Source organism: Anolis sagrei, chromosome 8 (assembly GCF_037176765.1).
Source record: "Anolis sagrei isolate rAnoSag1 chromosome 8, rAnoSag1.mat, whole genome shotgun sequence".
Lineage (NCBI taxonomy): Eukaryota > Metazoa > Chordata > Lepidosauria > Squamata > Dactyloidae > Anolis > Anolis sagrei.
Genome location: NC_090028.1, coordinates 29,606,104 through 29,629,595, shown reverse-complemented (window position 1 = coordinate 29,629,595; position 23,492 = coordinate 29,606,104). Strand labels below are relative to the sequence as shown.

At 46.8% G+C, this 23,492-nt stretch overlaps 2 protein-coding genes across 3 annotated transcripts; both read right to left on the bottom strand.

The window, feature by feature from the left end:
- Positions 1 to 562: 562 nt before the first annotated feature.
- On the bottom strand, positions 563 to 9,221 carry ADAT1 (adenosine deaminase tRNA specific 1). The gene is made up of 8 exons (XM_060787889.2): positions 9,017 to 9,221; positions 6,160 to 6,214; positions 5,916 to 6,046; positions 3,671 to 4,139; positions 2,972 to 3,111; positions 2,742 to 2,841; positions 2,211 to 2,297; positions 563 to 1,135 (listed from the first exon to the last, which is right to left on the bottom strand). Exons 1-8 carry the CDS (start codon positions 9,219 to 9,221, stop codon positions 1,003 to 1,005), a joined length of 1,320 nt encoding a protein of 439 aa, XP_060643872.2. The 3' UTR covers positions 563 to 1,002.
- Positions 9,222 to 11,223: 2,002 nt separating this feature from the next.
- Positions 11,224 to 22,320, bottom strand: KARS1 (lysyl-tRNA synthetase 1). Of its 2 annotated transcripts, none has more exons than XM_060788028.2 (14): positions 22,199 to 22,320; positions 21,848 to 21,998; positions 18,501 to 18,669; positions 18,184 to 18,277; positions 17,643 to 17,829; positions 17,420 to 17,545; positions 16,256 to 16,375; positions 14,965 to 15,127; positions 14,683 to 14,856; positions 14,309 to 14,394; positions 13,681 to 13,766; positions 13,340 to 13,466; positions 12,081 to 12,224; positions 11,224 to 11,455 (listed from the first exon to the last, which is right to left on the bottom strand). In XM_060788028.2, exons 1-14 carry the CDS (start codon positions 22,270 to 22,272, stop codon positions 11,369 to 11,371), a joined length of 1,788 nt encoding a protein of 595 aa, XP_060644011.2. In that variant the 5' UTR covers positions 22,273 to 22,320; the 3' UTR covers positions 11,224 to 11,368. The 2 variants fall into 2 exon arrangements, with proteins under 2 accessions (XP_060644011.2, XP_060644010.2); XM_060788027.2 differs by lacking the exon at positions 22,199 to 22,320 and adding an exon at positions 22,089 to 22,192.
- Positions 22,321 to 23,492: the final 1,172 nt, after the last annotated feature.

Here is a 23,492-nt window from a genome sequence, read left to right as displayed (position 1 = left end):
TCCAGCTCTCACAGTCACTGCACTAGCTGTGTCTAAGGCAGTGATTCTCAACTTGTGGGTCCCCAGGTGTTGTGGCCTACAACTTTCAGAAATCCCAACCAGTTTACCAACTATTAGGATTTCTGCGAGTTGGAGCCAAAACATCTGGGGACCCACAGGTTGGAAACCACTGGTCTAAGAGGAGCAGGGACCTGGTCAACAATTGGAGGCCATCCCTTTCTTCTGCTGTAGCCCTGCTGTTTCATCGTCTGCTAAATGCAATGGGAAATCAAGATGACATGACTCCTAAGGCGAGGAAAATGGAACCCACTGATATCTCTTAATGTCCGGACACATGATGGGGTTATGGCCTTGATTAAGTCCTGGAGAATATTCTGGGACCAAGAATTCTGAAATGTAAACAGTCATCTGAAAGAGACTAACAATCCTGAGTTGGGCTTCAGCTATACCAAATACCAGACAAGCCAAATCACAAAACATTTGATCTCTTCTGATGTATCCTGTGGGTAAACGCCACTGGTGAAATGTATTGTCACTAGATCTAGGAACCTGCCAGTCTAAATCAGGTCTTCAAACACTGAGACTTTAATCCATTAACAGAATTACAAATGCAACTGAGCCCGTAAACTGAGGTAAATAGGATCAGTTTTTCCCCTGAAGCTAGCATTGCATAGTGAGGGCTCACTAGCAGCCACCTTGGCCCGGATGCTCCCCTGAACGTGGCAGGGCTGTACTCTCCTCACACTGGGACTCAACACGACAGGAGAGGCAGAGGCACCACCCCATACGCAGGAGAACCAAAACCACCTCTGTTCCACTTTCCACTTTCCTGGTTTGGGCCAGCTCTCTCTTCCAGGCGTGGGGGGCAAACGAGATGTTTGCAGATGCAACGCTGTTCCAGTGCCAGGCCTCTCCCCGCTGAGTCACAGCCCCCTCCAGTCCCCAAAGTTGTCCATCTTGCCTTGAGAAAATCGGATGCCTTTGATCAAGCTGGATGGGCTCTCAGGTGAACTGCAGGTAATCCCGGCTGTTCCTCACCCAGGTGCCAAAGGCCTGGTCCCGCAGCTCCTTCCAGGCCTCTTGGTAACTGACTGCAGCTTCCTTGTAATCCCAGTAGGTCTGCAGCCCCTTGGCCCTGAGGAATATGTCAAAGAGAGCTGACCTAAGAGTCTTGGGGGCACTTTCCCACAATGCCTGCCCCCCTCTTCCCTGTGCAAAGAAAAACGGTTTTGTAGCCCCGAGCCCTGCTCTGGAAGAGTCCAGAACACCAGCTCCTTCCAACCAGCTCCCCAGCACTAACTGCTCTCACCCACTCGCCCATTTTAAGAAAGAGCCCTAAGCCTCCCCACTTTGGGGAGGCAATGGAATGCATGGCAGTGAATGGGGAGTGAAACATGGGGGAGGATGGAGGGCCTTGGCTCTCAGTTTCCAGTATTCCAAGCTCCTCTGTAAGAAGTGGGCTGAGGACACAACACCCTGACCCTGACCTGCTCCCTGCCTTCAAATGCAAGGCAAGGAAACATCAAGAGAAAAGGAACACGCTTCTAATGGGAGCCAGCTGCCAGCTCAGCAGCCTGTGCAGCCACCTGACAGGAAGCCAGCTCAGGACCCACTAAATCCCCAGGAAATTGGAAAGCCAAAGAGAGCTGGGAAGGAGAGGGTGAGGCATATGGCCGACTCTGCCTCAGGACAGAAAGCACAATCCTCCCATATTTAGGTCACGCTCAGACCATCCAAAGATCTACTGAGACAGTCTGGCCCTTTGTCCTGGAAAGCCCTCAATGGAGTAACAGGGCAGAAGGAGATGCCAGGCCTGAAGAAGGGGCCACTGCAGGGAAGCGAGAGAAGCCAGGGGCTAATCGTGTTGGATAGACCTCACCCAGATAGCTGCCTCAGCAAGGCTTGAACAAACAATTGAGGGGCCCAAGCACCATCTAGTCCAACCTGCTTCAGCAAGGCAGAAATACACAACTTCACTCCTGAAAAGTGCTCACCCAAGCCCTTCCCCAAAGAGGAAAACAAGGGAATTTAGCTGCCAAGGAAACCCAGAATCAAAGAAAACCAGCCATGGTTCTACTATATCTCCTAGGTTTTGGGCCTCATCAGGTGTAGCTCCTTTGCCAGAAACGGACTGAGCTGCTGGGTCTCTTCTCATGTTTGGAATCGCCCCAAGGGAACAACTGGAGGGAAAGGGGTGCTCAGGTGCTCACCGGAGGGACTGTGGAAGACGCTCCTCTGGGACACTGGAGACCAGCCTCAGGAACTCATGGAACAGCTCCACTTTGCAGATGCGAGACCTGAAACCAAAAGGAGGTCGAGCACCAATCACTGGGAAAGGGGTGAAATGGCTGGCCTAGCCCTGGCTGATCCAGCCCCCTTCCCCAAAGGGGACTGCTTGCAAATCATCAATTTGGTCAAAAACCTATTATGGCAGCAAAAGAAGTTGGAGGGGAGGAAGAAAGTATTGCTGGATTCGTAATGGGCTGGGAAGTCCCTTGGCTGCCATGGAGCAGGCTCTGCAGGGCTCCTTCCTGATGGCAGGCCTGCACTCCCTGGTGAGCTGCCCGACAAGCACTGAGCCAATTCCCTTCAGGAAGAACTCCTGACAGAGCTCACCCCAGCCACCCAACATCCTTTGGCATTCCTTTTGGAGCTTCTTCCTTCAATCCCTGGGATATCATTCCCCTGCAAGGACAATGGAGTGGCTCCTCTCACCGCTACCCAGGCCCAAGATGGTGTACCTGGACTTGGGGGCACCGATCCCTTTCTTAGTGGTCCCTTGTGTGAAGCCACGGGCTGTGACGTCCAGTGGGTGCTCAGAGACAGCGCTCCAACTGATGGCTGGGATAGGGCAGAGGAGTGAGGGAGAGTGTGTCAGGAGCCCAAGGAAATCTGCAGCAGCGAGGCCCACTGCCTGCCCTCCTGCCCCACCCCCATTTTGTCCCCATTTAAAGGGGAGAAACATAGGCACCTGCTCCGCACGGGACCACCTTCCCCAGAGGGCTTTTGGCTTGCACTGCTTCGCGGCTGTGGATGAAGCACAACTGAGACTGCTCCACTTCAGGCTCTTGGACCTCAAAGCCATCAGGCAAATGCCGAACAGATTGGCACCTGGGGAGAGACAGCCACTTCCACTCAGAAACTTGGGAAGCTCACCTGGAAGACATTGCGATGGCAGCTCAATGGGGAGCTCAAGGTGCCCTGAAAACAGCTGCTCTCTTCTTGTCTTGGAAAGGATAGCACTGGCCAAAGGAGGCCTGAGGGCCCCAAGGAAAGTGCCATCCCATCCCATCCTCCACCCCCAATCAGAAGGATTGGGAAGAACTATGACACCAGATGGAGCAGTTTGTTCAGGGAACAAGTCCAGGTCCAATTTGGGACTTAACAGTTCAGTGTTGGGAGCAAGCAGGTGCGGAGAGAGAAAAGCTAAAAGGCAAAAGCTGCAAGAAGCAGCTGACTTTGGGCGACCCAGCGGAGTCTCCTTGCCTAAGATGCCAAAACATTCCATACATCTTCTGGGCCCAGGATAGAAAGCCAAGGGCAATTGGAAACACCTTCTGAAGTGTTTCAGATATTCACCCAGATGCACACACACACTTCAGTACCCCCCCCCCCTTTTTTTCTATAGACTTGCACACCTGGCCTAGACCACTGCCAAGGGCTTACCTACCGGTCAAAGATGGCCCTCCTCATGGCCTTTGGGCTGTAGGGGCAGCGGGCCAGCACCACAGCTGAGAGGTAGACAGGCCGCTGGAGGAAGTGCATCAAGAGGGCTCCCTGCAGGCCCAGGACGTTCCAGCGCGCCATCTTGTCACTGCAGGACATGGAGGCCGTGCGGGGCCCGCGCCCAGGCTTCGTCCGCAGGAGCCCTGTCATGTGGTAAGCGCTGCCGGGGAGCAGAGGGTCAGAGGGCCCCTCCGGGACGCACTTGGCCCCTGTCCGGTGCACGTCCATCACCTGGGCCTCTCGGTCAGAGCTTCTGTCCTCCAATCTGGACCTCTTGGGAGGGGAAGCAGCCTCTGACTCTCCTCCGGGCTCCACCTCAGAGCCATTGCTTTGGGCAGGGGGCTCTGGGGGCTTCAATGGCTGGTAGGGCATGGCTGCTTCCTCCAGAACAGGGATGATGGAAGCGTCTCCACCTGACAGGAATGAGAGACTGAGGAAGGGGTGCATTGCCTCTGGGATGTTAGGGGAAACCGTTATTAACAAAAGACCCTCCTCATAAACATATAGCAGAGTAACCTATCAGCAACAGCGTGACACAGCGCCTATAGCTCAAAATGAGAACAAAAACGCACAAACCAATGTTATTTCTTCCATAGGAGGCTTTTCTTCATATTAAAATAATATGGTTGCACTATTTACAAGAACAAGGTTTCCGTAACACAAATAAATGAATACAAATGAATAGCTTTACATGCAGCAGCCTTCACATTGGAGCTTTCTCGCACGAGGCTTCTTTCACACTGAGGTTTACCTCACACTTTTCAGGACGACACTAGCTTTGGCCCACTGATTCTAACCAGCTTCAGCCTACTAACAATTTCAGTGCTTGTCTCACACTTTTCTAATAAAAAAGCTCAGTTAATTTTTAATATTTCTGACAAAACTACCCAAAAATAGCAGAGCATCAAAAACACAAATTGAATAGTTTTGAATAGTTGAGCTCACAGAAAACAGGGCATGAAGTGCCTGTGGCTGTAAAGAATGTAGAGCTTACGAAGCAAAGATGCAGAGTTCAGTCTTAAAATTCACCTAAGGTTTATTTACATTAATAAAAAAAACTAACTAAATTCCTTAATGGTAAAGAACTGGGTCAAAGCTACTCTAACACCCATCTCGTCTAAAGTTTCAAAGAGGGCAAAAACACCAATCACTACGTTTCTCTGACACACATGCAGAGGGATCTCAAAGCACACAGCACATACAGATATGTAAAAGCAGAAGTAAGGGCTTGCAGGAAGAACTCCACGTGTTCTTGGAAGAAACTGATTTTTTTAGACCTGTTGCAGTCTGACTATAGGCTGGGACATGGAACTGAACAGGGGGAATGTGTCCCTGTTTGTTCTCCTGTACCTCTCAGCGTCCTTTGATACTGTTGACCACAGTATCCTTCTGAGACACCTCGTGGGTGTCTCAGAAGGCACTGTTTTGCAGTGGCTCTGGTACTTCCCTGGAGGGTCATTCTCAGAAGGTGTTCCAACTCTGGAACTCATTACCTGGAGAGATTAGGAAAGCTGCTACCCTAGAAACCTTTAAAAAGAACCTTAAAACCTGGCTCTTCCGCTGTGCCTTTGGTGAGTAGGTATACAACCTCATACTATTGCTCAGCCTCAACGTTTTTGTCATTGGAGTATACGTGTCCTCCCCCCCCCCCCCCCGTGGGAAAGCTCGATTTCACAATCCTTGTTTTAATGAGCCCCCCTCCGCAAATAACCTGCTTCTCCTTTTATCTCTCCCGTGCTTTTAATCAGTTTTAATCAGTTTTTAACCATTTTCTTGCACATGTAGCCGCCCATTGTCACTGTGACTGTGTTTATTGTAATCTTATATCGTTAATGTATTCAAATGTTTAATGTAATTATGATGTTGTTGTTTATTGCATGTGTTTTTGGTTATTGTTGTTGTTGTTGGGGGGCACCTGCTCGGCCCTACAGGGATCAGCATTGTCCCCCATGTTGTTTAACATCTGCATGAAGCTGCTGAGGAAGATCATCCGAGATTTTGGATTTTGATGCTATCTGTACGCAGATGACGTCCAACAACCTGAGATTTTTAGCATAAACATCCAATAGAGCACAGCTGTTGCTCCCCACCCCACCACTAAGGCAGGCCCTGATGGAGGGAGGGGAGGGGTGGGTGGCCCAGGGTCCTAGCACAACCCCCTCTTTGGCCACTGAGGCCCCAGAACTCACAAGGCGTCTGGCTGCAGAAAAAGATGAAGCGGATCCCGGGTCTCAGGGCCCATTTGCCATCTTCTTCTGAAACGAAGATGCTGCAGGGGTCCCGGCCCACCACTGCCCTCCAGAGCTGGTCCAGCAGGTACCTGATGGGGAGGGAAGGGAGATGTCCATGATCAAGGCAAGGGTGAGAGGCTATTCCTGGAGTCTTTCCCCTGGAAGGCTGGGAGGGCAGGCAGAGGGAAGGGGCCCAGCCCACCTCTGGAAGCTGCGCTTCGCTACCACTTCCGCGTGGCTGTCGTTGAGGACGTCGCCTGGGGAAGGAGAAGCAGAGGAGGAAGGAGGTTTAGGAGCAGAGGCTGGATGGCCATCTGTAGGAGGGCTTGGATTGTGTGTTCCTGCACGCATGGCAGAATGGAACTGGACTGGATGGCCCTTGGGGTCACTTTTCCCTCGTCCTAAACTGAAAGCTTAACCACACTGTTCATCTTTTTTGGGCTTCTCTTAATTACACTTTTTCTATTCCTATCTCATCCAGTGTTTTATCATTTTACCATTTCGCTTGCCCATTGTGTTTGATTTTATATTATGTCAGTTTGCTTTGTTTATTTTATTTTGCTACTGTATGTATTTTATTTTGATTTATTTAATTTCTGTTGTTTATATTTTGTATTTGATTTTGCTGTATTGTATCTTTGGGCTTGGCCTCATGTTAGCCACCCTGAGTCCCCTTTGGGGAGATGGTGGCGGGGTATAAATAAATATTATTATTATTATTATTATTATTATTATTATTATTAGCCGTCCTCTGCCATGCGTTGCTGTGGCCCAGTCTGATGATCTGGAAAATAAAGTAATGAGAAAGTGTTGGTTTCTAATACATGTAATGTCTTTACGCTTGTGGGTAAATAGTATTTCTTGTTGTTTCTTTGTCAGTGTTGATGTGGAGAGTGTCTGATTTACCTACTCTGGAACATGCAACATATCATTGCCCTTCTTTAGGGGTCCCTTTCAAATCTATGCTACTATATCTGTCATATACATGTGTGTGTGTGTGTGTGAATCATATATATCTATTTATATCTATGCCTGGATGGCTCTTTGTCAGGAGGGCTTTGGTTATGTTTTGTTGCTCTGGTGAAGGGTGTTGGATTGGGTGGCCTTAAAGCAGCATTTCTCAACCTGAGGGTCAGGACCCATGGGGGTGTCAGAAGGGTCACCAAAAACCACCAGAAAACACAGTATTTTGTGTTGGTCATGGGGGTTCTGTGTGGAAGGTTTGGTCCAATTCTATCATTGTTGGGGTTCAGAATGCACTTTAATTGTAGGTGAACTATAAATTCCAGCAACTACAACTCCCAAATGTCAAGGTCTATTTCCCTCAAACTCCACCTGTGGACATATGCAGTATTCATGCCAAGTTGGGTCCAGATCTATCATTGTTTGAGTCCACAGTGCTCTCTGGATGTAGGTGAACTACAACTCCAAAACTCAAGATCAATGCTCACCAAACCCTTCCAGTATTATCTGTTGGTCATAGGACTCCTGTATGCCATGTTTGGTTCAATGCCATAATTGATGGAGTTCAGAATACTCTTTGATCGTAAGTAAACTATAAATCCCAGCAACTACAACTCCCAAATGACAAAATCAATTATTTTTGAGTAATGGTCACGCCTTGGGTTAGTAGGTGTCTTGTGGCCAACTTTGTTGGCAATTCGTCCAGTGGTTTTTGAGTTATGTTAATCCCACAAACCAACATTACATTTTTATTTATATAGACTAGCTGTCCCTTGCCACCCGTTGCTGTGGCCCAGTCTGTGTATATGTGTTTTGTGTGTGTATATATATTTATGTATATGATTCTGTATATATGTGGTTTTGCGAATGCATTGTAATGGAGTTTTTTTTGTGTTTTTTGGATTGTTTTAGTCCCATCCGCTGTGTTTTTATGAGTGATGGTCACTTTTTGGCCTCATAGGTGCATTGTGTCCAAATTTGGTGTCAATTCGTCCAGTGGTTTTTGAGTTATGTTAATCCCTCAAACAAATATTACATTGGGTTGTTGTAGGTTTTTCCGGGCTATATGGCCATGTTCTGGAGGCAATTTTTCTCCTGACATTTCGCCTGCATCTATGGCAAGCATCCTCAGAGGTAGTGAGGTCTGTTGGAAGTAGGAAAAATGGGTTTGTATATCTGTGGAATAACCAGGGTGAGACAAAGACTTTTGTCTGCTGGGGCTAGATGTGAATGTTTCAGCTGATCACCTTGATTAGCATTCAATGGCTTGGAAGTGCCCGGGGGGAATCCCTTGTTGAGAGTGATTTTATGTGCCTGTTTGTTTCCTCTCTGTTGTTTTGCTGATGTGATTTTTGAGTCCTTTAATACTGGTAGCCAGATTTTGTTCATTTTCATAGTTTCCTCCTTTCTGTTGAAATTGTCCACATGCTTGTGTATTTCAATGGCTTCTCTGTGTAGTCTGACATGGTGGTTGTGAGAGTGGTCCAGCACTTCTGTGTTCTCAAATAAAATGCTGTGGCCAGGTTGTTTCATCGGGTGCTCTGCTACGGCTGAAAGGCACTGCAAACTACTCCCAACCAGAGAAATCAGAGAAACCCATTTTTCCTACTTCCAACAGACCTAACTACCTCTAAGGATGCTTGCTATAGATGCAGGCGAAACGTCAGGAGAAACATTGCCTCCAGAACATGGCCATATAGCCCGGAAAAACTTACAACAACCCAGTGATTCCGGCCATGAAAGCCTTCGACAAAACATTACATTTTTATTTATATAGATTATCATTATTATTATTATTTCACATAGTGTGGCCCAGGAGGATGGAGGGCCACAGCAATGCTCTCTGGAGCAGCCACCTGAAGGGATGTTGCCTTCTAAAGAAGCCTGGGCCAGCTTCGGCCCTCCCTCCCTCCCTCCAGGTGTTTTGGACTTCAACTCCCACAATTCCTAACAGCCTACCGGCTGTTAGGAATTGTGGGAGTTGAAGTCCAAAACACCTGGAGGGAGGGAGGGCCGAAGCTGGCCTAGGTCTCTTCTATCTAGAGGAGGATGTACTAGCTGTCCCTTAGGGTCTCTTCCACCTGCCTAGGCCTCACCCTCCCGGCGCATCTCCTGGCTGCCGAGGCACTTGGTCCCGCTGCCCGCCGCCACCACCTCCAGCTCCTCCTCCTCCTCCCCGGCCTTCAGGACGGCGGCCAGCAGCGTCCACTCACGCCCGGCCTGAGGCTTCCCTCGCCTGGGAAGCCGCTCCTCGTAGTGCTCCAGGCACCGCGCCGCTACTGCATCCGCCAGGTTCTGCATGGCGCCTGCTTCCGCCATAAAGAGGGACTCCTGCGCATGCGTGGGGGACGGAAGCCCAAAGAGGACTTCCCTGCAAGCTCCGCCCCCTCCCTCCCTTCCTTTTGCGCAGGCGCCAAGCAAGTCGCTCATCCTTCCCCCTTCTCCTCCGGGAAATGGAGCCCCGCCCTTCCTGAAGTACTGAGAAAATGTCCATTATTATTATTATTATTATTATTAAATAATAATGTCTGGTTGCTCCTGACACGATAAATAAATAAATAAATAATGTTATTGAAATTTTCAAATTAGTACCATAAAAATAGAAATAATAATAATATTGTGTGTGTATATATATATATATAATTTTATTTTTTAAAATAATTTTATTGAAATTTTCAAATTAGTACCATAATAGAATATATATAATTATTTTTAAAATAATTTTTATTGAAATTTTCAAATGAGAACCATAAAAAATAGAAATAATATATAATTTTATTTTTAATAATTTTTATTGAAATTTTCAAATGAGTACCATAAAAATAGAAAGAATATTATATATATATAATTTTATTTTTAAAAATAATTTTTATTGAAATTTTCAAATGAGTACCATAAAAAATAGAATATTATATATATATAATTTTATTTTTTAAAATAATTTTTATTGAAATTTTCAAATGAGTACCATAAAAATAGAAAGAATATTATATATATATAATTTTATTTTTTAAAATAATTTTTATTGAAATTTTCAAATGCGTACCATAAAAAATAGAAATAAAAAAGAATAAATAAATCAGTAATTTCTATAGCATTTTCTATTTATTAAAGAATAATAAATAAATAAATAAATAAATAAATAAATAAACCAGTAATTTTCTATAGCAGGCAAAGGTCAACTTCGGCCCTCCTTCCCTCAAGGTGTTTTGGACTTCGATTCCCACAATTCCTAACAGCCTACTGGCTGTTAGGAATTGTGCAAATTGAAGTCCAAAACACCTGGAGGGAGGGCCGAAGTTGGCCCATGCCTGCTATAGAAAAGCACAGGGTCACAAGCATGGCACAAAGCAGGGCGTACATAAAGTAATGTTACAATATGAAGACTTAGCATTCTAACAATAAAGCCTTCGACAATACATATTGTTACAATATTAATAGTATTATAATAATAAATATTTGTTGTATTTATTTCTTTATTTATACCCCGATATTTATTGTATCAGAAGGGGTTTTAGCCTGCCACTTTTGGATTCTCGCTTGCTGAGGTGTTCCTGCAAGTATCTCTATAGATCTCAGAAAATTATTTCTTGAGGTGTTGACGTGCTGGCTAATATTGAAACAGGGAGTGGGCCGGAGATGTCGCAGCCTTGGTCCTTTTATTATTGGCCGCTACTTCCCGGCAGAAGTCAGGTGGTGCAATACCAATTTCTCCAGTGATGTAGAGCACAGACAGCCTGTGATAATGTTGAATGTCCCATTAAGAGCCACACTCACTGTTTTAACGTGGTGAGATGTGTTCCACACTGGACATGCGTACTCAGTAGGAGAGCAGCAAAGCACAAGGGCAGATGTCTTCAGTGTGTCTGGTTGTGATCCCCAGGTTGTGCCAGTCAGCTTTTGTACGATATTATTTCTAGCACCCACTTTTTGCTTGATAGTCAAGCAGTGCTTCTTGTAGGTCAGAACATGGTCCAGGGTAACTCCCGGGTATTTAGACATGATGCAATGCTTCAGTGGGATTCCTTCACAGGTAACCCTCAGAACTCAAGATGCTTGTCTGTTCTTAAGATGAAAAGTACACATCTGTGTTTCAGATGCATTAGGAATCAGCTGGCTTTCCCTGTAATAGGCAGTAAGAGAACCTAAAGCTTCTGATATATTATAATAATATGAATAAATTGTATAATAATAATAATAATAATAATAATAATAAATATTCTTCTTTTCAAAGAGGGACTTGGGGTCAGGAAACTCCAGGGTCCCCTCTTGCACCTTCCAGAAATCACCAAGGACAAACACATTGCAAAAAGCTGCTGCTACAGCAATGGCAGCAGCAGCAGTGCCTTTATTAGTGGTTGGGAAACGCAGCCCAGAGGGACGGACAAATGGCAAAAGGCCAGAAGAAGCGTGTTTCCTCAGTGACTCCCTCCGCAGCAGCCCTGGGGTCACACAGAGGTCCCCTCCCCAGGAGGCTTGGAGAGCGGGTCCTTCTTCTTCTCTTCGGGCTTCATGGCTGGAAAGAGCAGCACCTCCTGCAAGAGAAGAGGGCAGTGGGCAAACGACAAGCCTGGGTTCCTCAAGCAACAAGGACAACAATGGATGCTTCCTGCTTAAAGCTGTGCCCCCCTCCCCTGTGAACAAGATGGACGCCTGGCAACAAGCCTTGGAGCCTTTGATGGCTTTATGGCCAAACACAACCGTTCTTTAGGGTCACTGAAGAGGAGTTACTTTGACACCTCCATGGGTTTGGCAGCTTGGGGCTCATAGCCAGGGAAGGAAGGAAGTCACTGTTTGCTTCTGCAGTCTCTTTTCCTCCCTGGGAGCCCACCATCTGCCACTTGCACCCCAACACGTCTCCCCATCTCTCCAGAGACATGATTGTTGTTGGAGGTGCCTGTCTGGGCAGAGTGTACGGAGGGCCCCGAATTCTCCTGCTGGAGAAGGCCAGGAAACACCTGTCTTTGCCAGGGACTGTCTACTGCATCCCTTATCACCGAGGCTTAGAGCAGTAGCACCACAAGAACTCTTTAGGAGACCAGGGAATACCTTCACTTCTAGCCCAGAGGAAGGCACCAACAAGCTCACTGTATGTGTGGCTCCAAATTCGGTGTTTCCCGCCAGGACCTGCTGGAGACAAGTGCTTGACCACTTACTTACCTTGATGTTGTTGGAGTCTGTTAGGAACATCGCGAGGCGGTCGATGCCCATGCCCCAGCCAGCAGTTGGAGGGAGCCCGTATTCCAGAGCCGTACAGAAGTTCTCATCAATAAACATGGCCTCATCATCGCCATCAGCTTTTGCCTGGAGAAACCAACCAACAGGTCATCTGCCAAGCTGGAACCTGCAGCACTGCTCCTCCGGCCTGACAGCGGCTTCATAACCCTTGCCAGCTGTGAGACCAGAGGCCCCATCACACACACCCCTCCTGGACTCCTTGCCAGGCTCAGTCATCCACCAGGCTTTGTGTGCGCAATTCAGTTAAGAGAGAAAGCAGCCACTGGAGGCCCAAACAGAGCCACACAATATCAGGGCAGTTCTGGGCCTCCAGTGGCTTCTTCCATGGAAGGGAGGCAACTCATGTTGCTATTAACAGTTTACTAAAGGCTTTTTGCTAAGTGATAGCAAGGATCAGATCCATTTTCTTTCAGCAGTAAAGCAGCTGCTACGACAGTTGGTGTGTTATGTGCTCACTGTATAAACAAAGCACTGAGTTTGTAGATGTTGAGCTTTGCATTTACTTAGATTAGCCTGGCTCTGTTTAGAGCTGGTAGCTTATCTACGCTGGAAGCAGCAGGTGCTGTTTTGTTGCTGGCAGCTGACATGTGGCGTTTGGAAGCTGGAAACTGAAGCGTAAGTCAGTGCCAAGAAAGACTGCTGATCTAAACTACAAATCAAGGGCATCTTATTTTCAATGAAAACAGAAACCGAACTGTATACTACTTTTGCTTTCTGTTGTCAAAGAAAGAAGACTCACTGAAGAAAGTGTTTGTTATTATACTGTAGTGAGATCAACTATTCTGATTTGCTTTGTATCATTGTTGAACCAAAGTGAATGAACTATTTTCTTTTCTACTTAAAACCACAACTGACTCATGTGTATTTCTGAGTTCAGGGTCACACTATGTTAAAAGAGGCTGAAATATTTTAACAGGATATGTGCTTGCTTCTGCAATCTGCTATCACCAGCACAACAATGCAAACCCCAGAGCCCTCAGTTCAGCAGCCTCCCAGTAGCTTGGACATTGGGCTTCAGGACATTCCCAACCTGGGAGCCTCATGAAGGGAGGAAGAATGGCTATATCTCTTGTTTCAGAGTCAGGATAAGGAGAATTGAGCAAAATGCAGCTCAAGGGACTCCTCAAACAGATCAGTCCATCCCCCGTCCCCCTATTAATAGTCTTGTTCCACTTTTGCACCTTGGCTTGATCTTCAAAGAGCTGGTGCTGCCGAAAGGGATCGTTCAGTTCCGTGTAGGCATTGCAGATTTCCTTCCTCATGACAAAAAGCTCAAAGCGCTCTGTCAGCCCCTGCCGGGCACGATGCCTGCACAAAGACAACAGGAATTGGGGCCTTATTTTGCTATAAAGAGCTTGAACCCAGCCAGACCTTGAGCTGCTGCTGCTGCAAAGTCTGGACAGCTTTACAGGAAATCCAACCCCATTCTCCCCAATTGATGAAATTCACTCTTCATAAGCAGCACTCAGCTCTCTGCTTCCCCCTTAACACTTTGCGAGAGCTCCCCTCCTGCCCCACTTACCATTTGGCAAGGGGGCTCATGATCTGGGGGTGATCACAGATGAAAGTGGGGTTGATGCAGGTGACTTCCAAAAATTCCCCAACCAGCTGGAAAGTCCGATGAAGGGCGTGCAGGGAAGAGAAGGAGAAAGAAGGCTCTCAGGTTGTGGTTCATTGCAGAAATGAAAGAAACATAAGTGACTCTCTCAACGAAGGATTCCCCCAGGCAGCAATCAGCCAGGCCTTGAAGCTGAAAGGCTTTGCAATGCTAATCAAGGAAACTGCAACATTCACACTTGCCTCCAACAGGCAAGAGTTCTTTCTCTCACCTTGGACGTTCCACAGATATATAAACCTCCCTTGTCTAGTTTCCAAAAGATCTCACAACCTCTGAGGATGCCTGCCACAGATGTGGGTGAAATGTCAGAAGAGAATGCTTCTGAAACATGGCCAGGCAGCCCGGAAAACTCAAAGCAACCCACCACTAACCCTTGTTTGAGCTCTTCCCCATCCGAATCAGAATGAAACTCTGGTCTTGGACAGACCATTCAAGCACCCCACAATGCCACATTTCTCAAGGGCAGCCATGCGGGAGCCACCAAGGCCTCCCTCTTCATAAAGAAGGTAATGCCAGCACCACGTCTTCTCACCTTGTCAAGAAGCCTGGCTGTAGACCGAGGTGGTGGGCATTCAACTCCCCTCTCTTCACAAAGCACATCGAAAAATTTGCGAGTCTCTGTGTGAGAGAAAGAGGAAAGGGTGAACATCTTCCTTCATGAGAGAGCTGAAGTCGCTCATTCCCCTCCCTTCAACTAATGCTGGAAATGGAAACCACCTCCATGGAGCCTCACAGACTGACTGTAAGGGGCAGAGGAACCTGGGATTCAGGCCCAGACCACAATTCACATGCAGAAAAGCTAGCCCGTGGCTCAGTTGCTCACTTGGAGGGTGGGGGATAAGCATTTCCAGAATATGAGAAACCAGCAGTTCCCCGTTGCAAGAAGGAAGCTCCTTCCTCTCTCACCTTCTGTCTCAAACTGATCCACAGCAGGAAGAGTCACTCCCAGCACTCTCTGCAACTCGTCCACCATGCTGATCTTTCGGAAGGGTGGGGTGAAATCGATTTCATACGCCTGGCCCTCTGGTCCTTCCGGATGGTATGTCACTTTGTAGCCCCCAGTGATGCGCTTCACCATTCCTGCAAGAAGACATTGTTGCTGCCTAAACCATGCCGGCTGATGTCCTGCCTGGCTCTTCTCCCCTCCCACCTCCATGGCGCCAGATCCACAGCATTTTGGCAACAAACCTGAAAGCATCTGTTCTGTGATCTCCATCAAGTCGTGGTAGTCTGCATAGGCCATATAGAACTCGCAGGTGGTGAATTCTGGGTTGTGGGTTAAATCGATGCCTTCATTCCGGAACTGGCGCCCGATCTCGTAAACACGGTCCATGCCACCCACCACCAACATCTAAAACACAGAAAGAGATCATTACATTTGTGAAGATAAGGCAAATCTTCGGGGCCCGCACCTCTCTTCTACCTGGTTTGAAGCGAGGCCCTAGAAATGGCAGTTTGTGTCAGAAATATTAAAAATTAATTGGATATATTTAATTACAAAAGTGTGAGTCAAGCACTGAAAGAGTAGGCCGAAGCCTGTTAGAGTTAATGGACCAAAGCTAGTGTCATCCTGAGGAGAGTGAGTAGGCCGAAGCCTGTCAGGGTTAAAAGGGCCAAATCTAGTGTCGTCATGAGGAGAGTGAGTAGGCCAAAGCCTGTTAAGAATTAGTGGGCCAAAGCTAGTGTTGTCTGGAGAAGAGTGAGAAGGCCAAAGCCTGTCAGAATTAAAGGGCCAAAGCTAGTGTTGTCCTGAGGAGAGTGAGTAGGCCAAAGCCTGTCAAAGTTAACGGGCCAAAGCCAGTGTAGTCTTGAGGAGAGTGAGTAGGCCGAAGCCTGTTAAGAATTAGCGGGCCAAAGCTAGTGTTGTCCAGAGAAGAGTGAGTAGGCCAAAGTCTGTCAGAGTTAATGGGCCAAACCCTATTAGAGTTAATGGGACAAGGGCAGCATTGTTGTGAGGAGAGTGAGTAGGCCAAAGTCTGTCAGAGTTAATGGGACAAGGGCAGCATTGTTGTGAGGAGAGTGAGTAGGCCAAAGCCTGTCAGAGCTAATGGGCCAAAGCTAGTGTCGTCCTGAGGAGAGTAGGCCGAAGCCTGTTAAGAGTTAGTGGGCCAAAGCTAATATCATCCTGAGAAGTGTGAGAAAGACCCCGGCATGAAAAGGTCTTGTGTGTGAAGCTCCAATGTGAAGGCTGAACTTTATTTGTGTTATGGAAAGCTAGTTCTTGTAAACAGTGCAACCATATTATTTTGCTATAAAGAAAATCCTCCTACACACATTGGTCTGTGTGTTTTTGTTCTTGTTATCACTTTGGCCTACTGGTGTGGAGTCACATGGCTGCTGATAAGTTACTCTGCTGTGCATTTATGGGGAGGGTCTTTTGTTAATAAGCCCTTTCGCCCAACTGGGACGTGGCCTCTGAGCAGACGTGCCTCGGTTCAGGTCCCCTTGGTCCCTCTTCTCTCTTGGCCCAAGGGCTCACCTTGTGATACAGCTCTGGAGCAACACGCATGTATAGGTTCATGTCCAGCTCATTGTGGTGTGTGATGAAGGGCTTTGCCACAGCTCCACCAGGGATGACGTTCATCATGGGAGTCTCCACCTGGATGTGGGGTGGACACACGTACTGAGCCATGACCCACCAGCTCTCCAGAAGCAAAAGGTCAACGTCCCCAAGGGTCCCCTGCCCCTTGCCCCCAAAGTCCCTCTCTTCTGTGGAATTTAACCCATGTCTGTATCTGGGTTGCTGTGACCTTTCTAGATTGTATAGCCATGTTCTGGAAGCATTCTCTCCTGACTTTTTACCCACATCTATGGCAAGCATCCTCAGAGATTGTGAGATCTGTTGAAAACTAGCCAAGTGGGGGTTATATATCTGTGTAATGTCCAGGGTGGGAGAAAGAACTCTTGTCTGCTTGAGGCAATTGGCCACTTTGATTAGCATTTAATAACCTTGCAGCTTCGAAGCCTGGCTGGTTGCTGCCAGGGTAAATCCTTTGGTGGGAGGTGTTAGCTGGCCCTGATTGTTTCCTGTCTGGAATTCCAGACTAGCTTGATTTTAAGAATTTTTTTTAATACTGATAGCCAGATTTTGTTAATTTTCATGGTTTCCTCCTTTCTGTCAAAATTGTCCACATGCTTGTGGACTTCAGTGGCTTATCTGTGTATTCTGATATGGTAGTTATATTGTTTTGTTAATTCTATGTTTATGTTGTTTATTCTGTATGTATTGATGGTGTTACTCGAGTCCCCTCAAGTAGATAGAGTGGTATATAAAGTTTTATTGTTGTTGTTGTTTCAGCGGTCCAGCATTTCTGTGTCCTGTGCACCTGATGAACCAATCTGGACACATCATACTATTTGAGAACAAAGAAATGCTGGACCACTCTAACAACCACCATATCAGACTACACCGCGAAGCCATTGAAAGTGTTCTTTCTCCCAACCTTGACCTGGGAGAAAGGTCAGGAGAAAATGCTTCTGGAACATGACCAGACAGCCTGGAAAACTCACAGCAACCCAGTGATCCCAGCTATGAACGCTTTCAATAACACATATCTGTATCCTCTATTAGCCTTTTTGAATATAGTATATCTGTCAGGTAAATAAAAAAAAATTTAAAAAAGGGGGGGGGAGAAGCACTGACCTCCAGAAAGCCCAACTCATCCAGGAAGGTGCGGACATATGTTATTATCTTTGCACGGACGATAAATTTTTGTCTCACAAAATCGTTAAGAATTAAGTCCAGGTATCTCTGCCGAAATCTTGTTTCCTAAAAGATGTAGTTAGAAACAATCAAAATGGGAGAGATAAGGATATCCTCAGAGACCCTGAATCAAGGCAGCTGGAGAACCCTTCAGGGTTGATACCTTGTCCTTGAGTCCAAAATGGAGGTGAGGCAGCATGTGAAGGCACGGCGAAAGCAGGGTCATTTCATAGGGGATTATGCTCAACTCCCCCTTCTTGGTTTTGCCAGGATTCCCCTGGATCCCAACTATGTCTCCACGGCGAAGCTTGTTGTTAATGTGCACAAATTCTTCTTCAGACTTGTAGTTCCTGGGAAGAGGTTATCAAAAAATGTTTCTGAACAAAAAGAAGCCTTCCCAACTGGAATTTTCTCCAACTTCATGTGTGCAAAATAGAGCTGTAACACTCTCTTTGTTCTCAGGAGAACTTTTGTATGAGAAAGCATTCAAAAATTAAAGGTAATTAATGATAAACAAAGATTCTGATCTACCTTAACTAAAAAATTAAAAGTAATTAATGATAAGCAAAGACTGAGAGAGAAGAGGCTCCCTGAGGTCCAGCAAAAGGCAAGGGCATAATTGTGAGCCTGCAATGAAATGACTCTTTAATTCCACTGAGGTTCACAAATGCACCAAAACAGGGAAAAACTTTTGAGCTGTTTACCTGGAATTTGCCATGACTTGCAATTTAACTCCCTCCCCACGAAGATCATAGAAGATCAGTTTCCCTCCAGAAGCACGTTTCGCGTGGATGCGACCTAAAGTCAGAGTGACAGAGTTGGAAAGGAGTTCCACGGACCATCCGTGTAACCCTCTTCTGACAGGAGGAAAGAGGCAAAGGATGCAGCTCAACACTGCCCCTGCCCTAAAAGGCCCTCCTGTGCTTTGGCCTAAGGCCCACCTTCAGGGAGAGGAAAAGTTGGGAGAAGGAGGGTGGGAGAAAGACCCAGGACCTCCTCCCCCCACTCCTGATGACCTCACCTGCGACCTTGACGGTAACCCCATCCAGGTGATCCCCGGGTTGCAGGTGCCCAAAGCGCTCAAGGAAGTCGGTGAGGGAGATGTCCACATGGAACTTGTGTGGGTAGGGATGCTCCCCGGGGGTCGCCTTCAGTTGTTCCACAGCCTGACTGCGGATCTTATAGTATTGCTGCAGAGGAGAGAAAGCAGAGGAGGAACCATGAGAGAGGAAGAGGAGTGTGGGTCGTACTCTGTTCAAAGGACTGCCTTTGACAGGTAAGGCTTTGCATCACTTAGGTCCAGGTTGTTTGAAGAACCATTTGCAAGCAAGCCATTGGGGGAGGAGTAGGGGCTTTGAAGGTGGTTTTAATTGCATTGATTGTATTTTAACATTATATCCCCACACTACTTATTGTTTCGTTTTTTAATTTTCACGTTTGTTTTGTTTTAGATGGCAACACAATGCCAGTCATACGGTCACAAATAAATACAGCCTGGTTGAAATGGCAGCAAACTACTGGCATTCTGTGCGACTCAAAAATACCTGAACAAAAGACTAAAATCTACACTACAGTTGTCTTCCCAGTAGCCCTCCCTCTACAGGGCAGAGTGCTGGCCAGCAACAAAGAATCATGAACAAGCCCGAAACACAATGGAAATGAAAATGCTGAGGTGGACACTTGGTTTGACACTTCTTGACCATGTGCCAAATGAGGACATCCATCAAAGATGAGAATCAAAGTGATCAGCAAGAAAATGCAAGAAGCAAGGCTATGGTGGTCCGGTCGTGTCATGAGAAGAGAACTAACATCAGTAGCACAGACAACACTACATTTGGAGATTGCAGGATGGCGACCATGAAGAAAGGCCAAAGAAAAGATGGATGGACACCATCAATGAAGACATGTGTGCTGCCAGCCTGAGACCTGAGGATGCCCAAAAAACAAAGCCCTGTGGAAACGACAGTCACAAAACTAACCCATCAATCGGGAAAATAGCTTAGAAAGGAGAAGATAATAATAATAATCATCATCATCTTTATTTATACTCTGCCACCATCTCCCCGAAGGAACTCTGGACAGCTCTCAGAAGCACTCCAAGTGCCAGACATAAAATAAGCAATACATAAGCATGATAACATAAATTTACAACAGCAAACATACATAAAACATCACATAATAACATTTTGTGAAGTGTTGGTGTGATAGATTAGCAATCAAAACAGTTTCAGGTATTCTAGACCTGTTGGGTGTTCGGAATGTATAGGTATCTGATTATCTTTGGAGAAAATTACTTAGAATCAGATCTGAAGCACTCATGGAGGTTGTTAGTCAATGGAACTGAGTTCCAGGACTACTGAATTAGACACCTACAGGTGGGATTCAGCCACGTGGCTACAGAAGGATGTATAGTGCAAAGAGAACAAAGTGAATGTTTTGAGGAAACTATTCAGAATACAGGAAGAGCCATCTTCTTTTCTAGTTGTCAGAAAATTTACCTGTTGAATGAAGAGACACTGAAGTAATTTTTTTTTTTTTTTTTGCACAGTAGGTTGCTGCCCCTTCCAGTCCAGATCAGGAGGCACAACACCATCAGGGCCAAAGACATTTAGCTCCTTGAAATATTCTGTTTCTATCAGCTCATTCTGCCAAGGAATAGGATGGATAGGTAGATGGATAGATGAATGGACAGAAAGATAAATGGATAGATAGATAGAGAGATGGATAAATAGATAGATGGATTGATGAATGAATGGACATATAGCTGGATGAATGGATAGACAAATAGATAGATGGATAGATAGATTCTACAGCACTACATTTGGAGACTGCAGGACAGTGACCATGTGGGCAAAGGCCAAAGAAAAGATGGATGAACACCATCAAGACGTGAATGCTGCCCGAGACCTGAGGAGGCCTAAAGCAAACCCCTGTGGAAATGACAGTCACAATGCTCACCTCTCAGTTGGGAAAATAGCTTAGAAAAAAGAAGTTTTGTTTTAAATGTTGATTAGGTTATAAGGTTGTCAAGGGGAAAAATGTTGGAAATACATAAATGAAATTCATAATAATAATAATAATAATAATCATAATAATACAACAGTGTTTCCCTGAAAATAAGAAACTGTCTTATATTTTCCTCAAGAAGACACACTATGGCTTATTTTCATGGGATGTCTTTTTATTAAGTATGTACAACAATCTGCATTTATGGGATGATCTCTCTGGGCTCAGTAGCAGACTGTTTGCTGTAGCTTTTCCCCATTCTCTGGTGTTTGTGTGGAGTGAGAGAGATGCACAGACTGTTGCTGGTTGGTGCAGGGGGAGAGAGACTCACCGTGCTGAGTAAAATGGCAGCCACAGCTTTACTTCTTCCCCTGAGGACCAGCTAAAGCAGAGCGTCCTGCTCCTCACTTCACTGAGACTTTTACTTTCACTTTCTATGTCTCCCTCTATGCCTCAGCTCGCAGCACGCACAGCATAACCAGGATCTGACGGGGGAGCCAACCTTGTAAGCTGCATATCCACACCTATCATCATCATCATCATCATCATCATCAAAATAGTTTATTGTACGGGCCCAAGGCCATGACAAAAAGCACCACACACACACACAATAGTACCCTCAGAGTACAGGCACCAAAGATACTAAACAGAACCATAATTTGCTCCCACAACAAAAACAATGGAAGTTAATAATAGCTAAAATACATTTTAGGAGAGGATCCAGTTAACCCTTAGAATCTCCTTGGCAGCTGATTGCGATTTTATCTAACTCTGTCTTTCTGATCTTTTTTGCAGAGCGAGCAAAAAGGGCTACTTTGTAAGTTACATAGTCATTTGTATCGCCCAGTAGAAACCGCACTGTTTCTGCAATAGAGTTCCCTTCATCTTGTGTCAACAAGGGTTTCAGGTGTCTTTCCCTTGGGTCACTATACAATGGGCAGACTAACAGGTAATGCACAATGTCTTCTACCTGACATTGACTACAAATACATAGTCTGTTTTCCCAGGGAACATTTTGGTAGCGACCATCTAACACTGCGGTTGGCATCACTAGAAATCGCAGCTCGGTGAAGGCGGTTCTCAAGGAAGGAGGCTTGAGCTTAATTAGGTATCTGGCTCACTATGTCTTGTTTTCAGGGTATGGGTTATACTGCACAAATGCTTAAAAACCCTGCTGGGGAATATTGTATGGGTATGTCTCATTTTTGGGGAAACACGGTAAATGGATAGATAGATAAATAGATTGAGGGATTGATGAACGAATGGATATATACAGAGTGAAGTTGTATAACTTCCTTTTTTCAAAACTTGATAAAACCCATTGTATGAATCAATTTTTTTTTATAATGTAGGGCTCCTCACGTTGGGGTCGAGGCCTTCTTCGTCGGGGTCTCTCTCCGAGGTCGAGGCGGCGGAGGCAGGAAGGGCTTCCTTTTGGTGCAGCTGCTGCTCCTTCTGCCGCGCCTCCTTCTCGGCTGCCTTCTTCTCGGCCTTCAGGCGCCGCTTGAGTTCACTGCAGAGGGAGGGAGCGGGTCATTCGGGCCTTCCTTCCTTTCCTTTCCTTTCCGGTCCCTCCATCCTTCCCTCGGGTCCCGCCACCCACCTGGGCCTGGGCCTGCCCGCTCCGGCGCCGCGGAGGAGGAGGAAGAGAGCCGCCGGGGGGCGCGAGAGGAGGCGCCGGGACAAGGCCAAGGCCATGCCGGCGGGACTCACTTCTTGCTCGGCCGGGACGCCTCATTCTCCGCGGAAGGAGGAAGGAGAGAAGGGGCCGAAACGGGCGCCGCCATGACTGCGCTGCCACGCAGGAAGGACTTCCCCGGAAGTAGTGGCGGTGGGGCGGGACTTCCGGTCAGGGCTTGGGCGCATGCGCAGACACAGGGAGGCGGGGCCAGAAGGCCAAGGAGGGTCACTCAAGATATTGTCGAAGGCTTTCATGGCTGGAATCACTAGGTTCTTGTGGGTTTTTTAGGCTATAGGGCCATGTTCTAGAGGCATTTCTCCTGACGTTTCGCCTGCATCTATGGCAAGCATCCTCAGAGGTAGTGAGGTCTGTTGGAATTAGGACAATGGGTTTATATATCTGTGGAATGGCTGGGGTGGGGCAAAGAGCTCTTCTCTGCTGGAGCTAGGTGTGAATGTTTCAATTGATCACCTTCATTAGCATCGGGAAGTCTGACTTGGCCACGGTAGTCCACGCTCTGGTTACATCCCGCTTAGACTACTGCAACGCTCTCTACGTGGGGTTGCCCTTGAAGACGGCTCAGAAGCTCCAATTGGTCCAACGTGCGGCAGCCATGATACTAACAGGAGCGGGGCGCAGGGAGCATACAACCCCCCTGCTGTACCAGCTCCACTGGCTGCCGATCTGCTACCGGGCTCAATTCAAGGTGCTGGCATTGGCCTATAAAGCCCTAAACGGTTCCGGCCCAAGATACCTAACTGACCGCCTCTCGGCCTTTGAGCCCACGAGGACTTTGAGATCTTCCGGGGAGGCCCTGCTCTCGATCCCGCCTGCGTCACAGGCACGGCTGGCGGGGACGAGAGATAGGGCCTTCTCGGTGGTGGCTCCTCGGCTGTGGAACACCCTTCCCGTAGACATCAGACTAGCCCCCTCCCTGTTGATTTTCCGCAGGAAGCTAAAGACCTGGCTGTTTAAGAAGGCATTTGAATAGAAGTGCAATGACTGGTAACTCGACCATAGGAATGGAACAACGGAAATGGTATCGGATTGTGAATTTGACGATGAGATGACTCGGAATGGCTTGTAGTAATGTTGATGTTTTTGATGTGATGTTTTGATAAGGATGTACTGTGGATTATTTTACTTTATGTTGTATTTTGCACCTGTTTTCTATGTTGTACACCACAATGAGTCGCCGTTAGGCTGAGAATTGCGGTATATAAGCGAAGTAAGTAAATAAATAAATAAATAAATAAATTTGAAGGCCTGCCTGAGCCTGGGAAAATCTCTTGTTGAGAGGTGTTAAGATGTGCCTGGTTGTTTCCT

Excerpts from the sequence above, each read along its gene's own strand:
- KARS1 (XM_060788027.2), bottom strand. The coding sequence starts at position 22,183 with ATGGCCTTGGCCTTGTCCCGGCGCCTCCTCTCGCGCCCCCCGGCGGCT. Across the intron at positions 17,830-18,183 it reads CAAGTCATGGCAAATTCCAG|GAACTACAAGTCTGAAGAAG; the intron begins GTAAACAGCTCA and ends ACCTCTTCCCAG. Across the intron at positions 16,376-17,419 it reads ATGAGTTGGGCTTTCTGGAG|GTGGAGACTCCCATGATGAA; the intron begins GTCAGTGCTTCT and ends CCCCACATCCAG.
- ADAT1 (XM_060787889.2), bottom strand. The coding sequence starts at position 9,221 with ATGCAGAACCTGGCGGATGCAGTAGCGGCGCGGTGCCTGGAGCACTAC. Across the intron at positions 6,215-9,016 it reads CCAGGAGATGCGCCGGGAGG|GCGACGTCCTCAACGACAGC; the intron begins GTGAGGCCTAGG and ends CTCCTTCCCCAG. Across the intron at positions 2,842-2,971 it reads GGTGGTCCCGTGCGGAGCAG|CCATCAGTTGGAGCGCTGTC; the intron begins GTGCCTATGTTT and ends GCCCTATCCCAG.